The sequence below is a fragment of the Nicotiana tabacum genome, chromosome 16, assembly GCF_000715075.1.
Source record: "Nicotiana tabacum cultivar K326 chromosome 16, ASM71507v2, whole genome shotgun sequence".
Lineage (NCBI taxonomy): Eukaryota > Viridiplantae > Streptophyta > Magnoliopsida > Solanales > Solanaceae > Nicotiana > Nicotiana tabacum.
The window spans coordinates 22,248,690-22,252,433 of NC_134095.1; the positions used below are offsets into that span (position 1 = coordinate 22,248,690).

Genomic DNA, 3,744 nt, shown 5'->3' on the forward strand with positions numbered 1-3,744 from the left:
TAATTAAGACTATGGTAAAACTCTAATCTTCTTGAGATCTGTTATATTTTAAAATCCTTTAAAGAATTTCTATCTCCAAGCTTTAATTTTTAAAACAAAAAAGAGACTTAAAGAAAAAAGAAAAAAAAAAGATTCAGTGTATGAAAATTAGAGAAGACTCATTATATCCCCAAGCCTACGCCGCACGTTACAGTTTGACCAACTGACCCGTTGTTGCGTCTTTTTTATAATTACCCAATTCATCCGTGACTCCAACCAAAAGTTCCTTCCTACTCTCGAAAAGGGCAAATCACCTTTTTTTTTACTACTACATCAAACTTGTAGTAATAATATTCCATTTTCTTTACCCTAGAATAAATAAGAAAATAAATTAAAAACCGGATATTTCGGTGGCATCGGAGTTTGGACCACCATACACGTGTGGTCCACGAGCTTCTCTGGTCAAATTACCGCCTATAGTCGGTAACTTTATTTTTTGCTTTTCAAAATAAACCCTATAATACTTTCATTATTCCTTTTTGTATATAAAGTTAACTCAAAATGAAATTAAAATTATTTAATTTATATCAAATCCAAACTAAATGATACTTAATACATATAAGTAGTGCTTAAACGAAAAAATAAAGATTTATATAGTCTAAGCAAATATTGAATGTTTATATAAAACACAATTGAATGATTAAAGTTACTAACAACATAACGTCAAAAAATTAAAAGTTAGTAAAATGAAGCGGAGTATATTCTATTATTTAAAAAAATTAGAAAAGATAAAATATTTAAAAAACTGTTTTTGTAGGGTTTCCAGGTATAACTTGACCCATATGGGGGGGGGGTGCGGGAGGGGGGGGGTAGGGGGCACACACTCTAAACTCTAAAGAGGTAGCTGTTCTTCCCTTTTTTCCCCTTTTATTCTCTCTCTCATTTTTGGGTAAGGTTTCTCTTTAACTCCTCTTCCATTTTTCTCTCTTTTTTCCCTGATCTGAAACTTGTAAAGTTTAAATCTTGGAGAGTTTTTGGTGCTAATTTTGGGGAATTTGTTTTTCAGTCGAGATTTTCTTTGTTGGATTTGATTGCTTCTTTATTGGTATTATTTTGTTGTTGATTTGTAGATTGGAATGATTTCAATCTTTTAGAGGTTGAACAGTAAGTGAGAAAAGTGTATAGGTTTGGTGATTGAGAAGGGGCTATTGTTGCAAAAAAAGATCCTTATAGTGTTGTTTGATGATGATAATGATGGTGAAAATGAGCACTATGGCTCTTTTGACCAGAGAAAAAGAGTTGAGATAAAAGGAAAAAAAGAGAAAAGAAAGAGATGTCCCCCCTTGCTGTCAAATCCTGCTTGTAATTGTCAATGAAAGATAAAGAGAGAAGACAAAAGAGTGCAAAGACTGTTCTTTTCCTTTTCTCTTTTTTCATCCACACGCTTCATGTTTGCCCTCTAAATGCTGCTGCTTTGAAACACACCCCTTAGAAATAGAAATATTCTTGTTATTTTTTTTTTTGGGGGGTCAGCAAAAATGCCTATGTATCAGCCATCTAGAGGGAGGGGTGAGGAGTATGATGTTGGGGGAGGTGGGCAGGTTTTGGATCTGGAAACTGCTGTTAAGGATGGGATTTTGGGTGGTGGAGGTGGGGTTGTGATAATTCATAGTGGTGCAATAGAAAAGAAATTGAGTCTTAAGAAAATGATTGAGGAGCTTGATTCAATTGAAGTTCCTTCAGTTTTCATTTGTCCAATTTCATTGGAGCCCATGCAAGATCCAGTTACTCTTTGCACAGGACAAACATATGAGAGGTCTAATATTCTCAAATGGTTCTCTTTGGGGCATTTTACTTGTCCCACCACAATGCAAGAGTTGTGGGATGATTCAATCACTCCTAACAATACTCTTCACCAGCTGATTTACAGTTGGTTTTCTCAAAAGTATTTGGCTATGAAAAAGAGGTCAGAGGATGTGCAAGGAAGGGTTTTGGAGATTTTAGAGACATTGAAAAAGGTTAAGGGTGAGACTAGAGTTTCAGCTTTGAAAGAGCTAAGACAAGTTGTCACTGCCCATGATTCAGCCAAGAAAACAGTGGCTGAAAACAGTGGTGTTAGTTTGATTACTTCACTGTTAGGTCCTTTCACTAAACATGTTGTGGCTTCTGAGGCAATTGGGATTTTGGTACACTTGGATCTGAACTCAGATGGGAAGGCTAATTTGATGCAACCCAATAAAATTTCCCTTATGGTGGATACCTTGAATGAGGGATCCATTGATACCAAGATAAATTGCACGAAATTGCTCGAAATGTTGATGGAGGGGAAGGATTCAGAGTGGGAAGTTCTATCAAGCTTGAGTCTTTTGGTAGGATTACTGAGACTAATAAAAGATAAGAGACACCCAAATGGGGTTTTGTCTGGTCTGAGATTGCTCAAACTGATTTCATCACACGAATCGCTTAGGAATTCGATTGTTGGTATTGGGGCAATCCCTCAATTGGTGGAAGTATTGCCCAACTTGAATGCTGAATGTTTAGAATTAGCCTTGGTTATCCTTGAAGCTTTGTCTACCCTACCAGAGGGTGCATTGGCGTTGATGGATTGTCGTAGCACCATTCCGAACGTGGTCAAATTGCTCATGAAGGTATCAGAAAGCTGTACTCAATTTGCATTATCGATTCTAGGGGCAGTCTGCAAGCTTGCCCCGGAAAAATGTGCATCTGTGGCTGTTGAGGCAGGTCTAGCAGCCAAATTGTTGCTTGTTATTCAAAGTGGATGCAATCCGGTGTTGAAGCAACGGTCTGCTGAGCTCTTGAAACTATGCAGTCTAAATTACTCAGAGACCATGTTCATTTCCAAGTGTAGGCTTACAAAAACAATGCAATGAGGGTAACATGGTGTTGGTCATACGCGTCAACTGATTTTGTTCTCTACCCCCGTAAGGGCAAGGTGCTCAACAGCTCGCGGAATCTGCATAATTGGGCAAGGAGGTACCTGCTACTTGTACATATTAAAGAGCTTTAGCTCTCATGAAAAAGGCTTCATAATGTGCATTATAGACAAAATGCTTATATCAGACTATGGTTCGGTGCCTTTCGATTGATCTTTCCGCTGAGGTTTTCCAATAACGTATGGCACACAATCGATTCTTCAAATCTTTGTAGCCAGTTAGACTGCTGATTTGATTGCCTTGTTGCTACAATAGAATGCTATATATCCTATTTGCTATGTAAAATGGTGGGAGGTGGAAAATGGGGAAGAATTGTCCAGCAAAGCTAGCGTTTGAAATTGTAATTGCACACATTTCTTGTGGGATTTTCCGAGTTGATCCCAATTCCCAAATTTCCCCAATTATTTTTAGAAGTCCTTAAATGACTTTCACTTCTTTGCTCAAGTCAATCGGAACGTTTCACTCGGGAGTTCTTTTTTTTTTTTTCTTAGTGGAGATCTTCATTTGTAAAAAGCAACATTTCCAATATGAAATCAGCATTCACAATGGATTCAATTTTTCCTTCTCAATTGTTTTCTGAATGACCAATTGCATTCCTAGCTTTTACTTCTTATGTCTCATCTACTCTGCTTCTTTTTAATGTTGTACTGGTTTCAAGTGATTATTCACCCTTTCCCCTTTGTGAACTTTCAAGATTTACTTGTGTATGTTCTATCATCTCTGTTGCAATGAGCAGTTATGAATGTTAGAAATTGTTGTTCTTTGAGGGTAGTGGTACATTTGTTGGATAAATGCAGGATAAGGTTGCATA

At 37.1% G+C, this 3,744-nt stretch overlaps 1 protein-coding gene across 1 annotated transcript; it reads left to right on the forward strand.

The window, feature by feature from the left end:
• The first annotated feature begins 897 nt into the window (after window positions 1-897).
• On the forward strand, window positions 898-3,502 carry LOC107812143 (U-box domain-containing protein 30-like). The gene has a single exon (XM_016637177.2). It carries the CDS (start codon window positions 1,518-1,520, stop codon window positions 2,868-2,870), a length of 1,353 nt encoding a protein of 450 aa, XP_016492663.2. The 5' UTR covers window positions 898-1,517; the 3' UTR covers window positions 2,871-3,502.
• The last annotated feature ends 242 nt before the right edge of the window (window positions 3,503-3,744 follow it).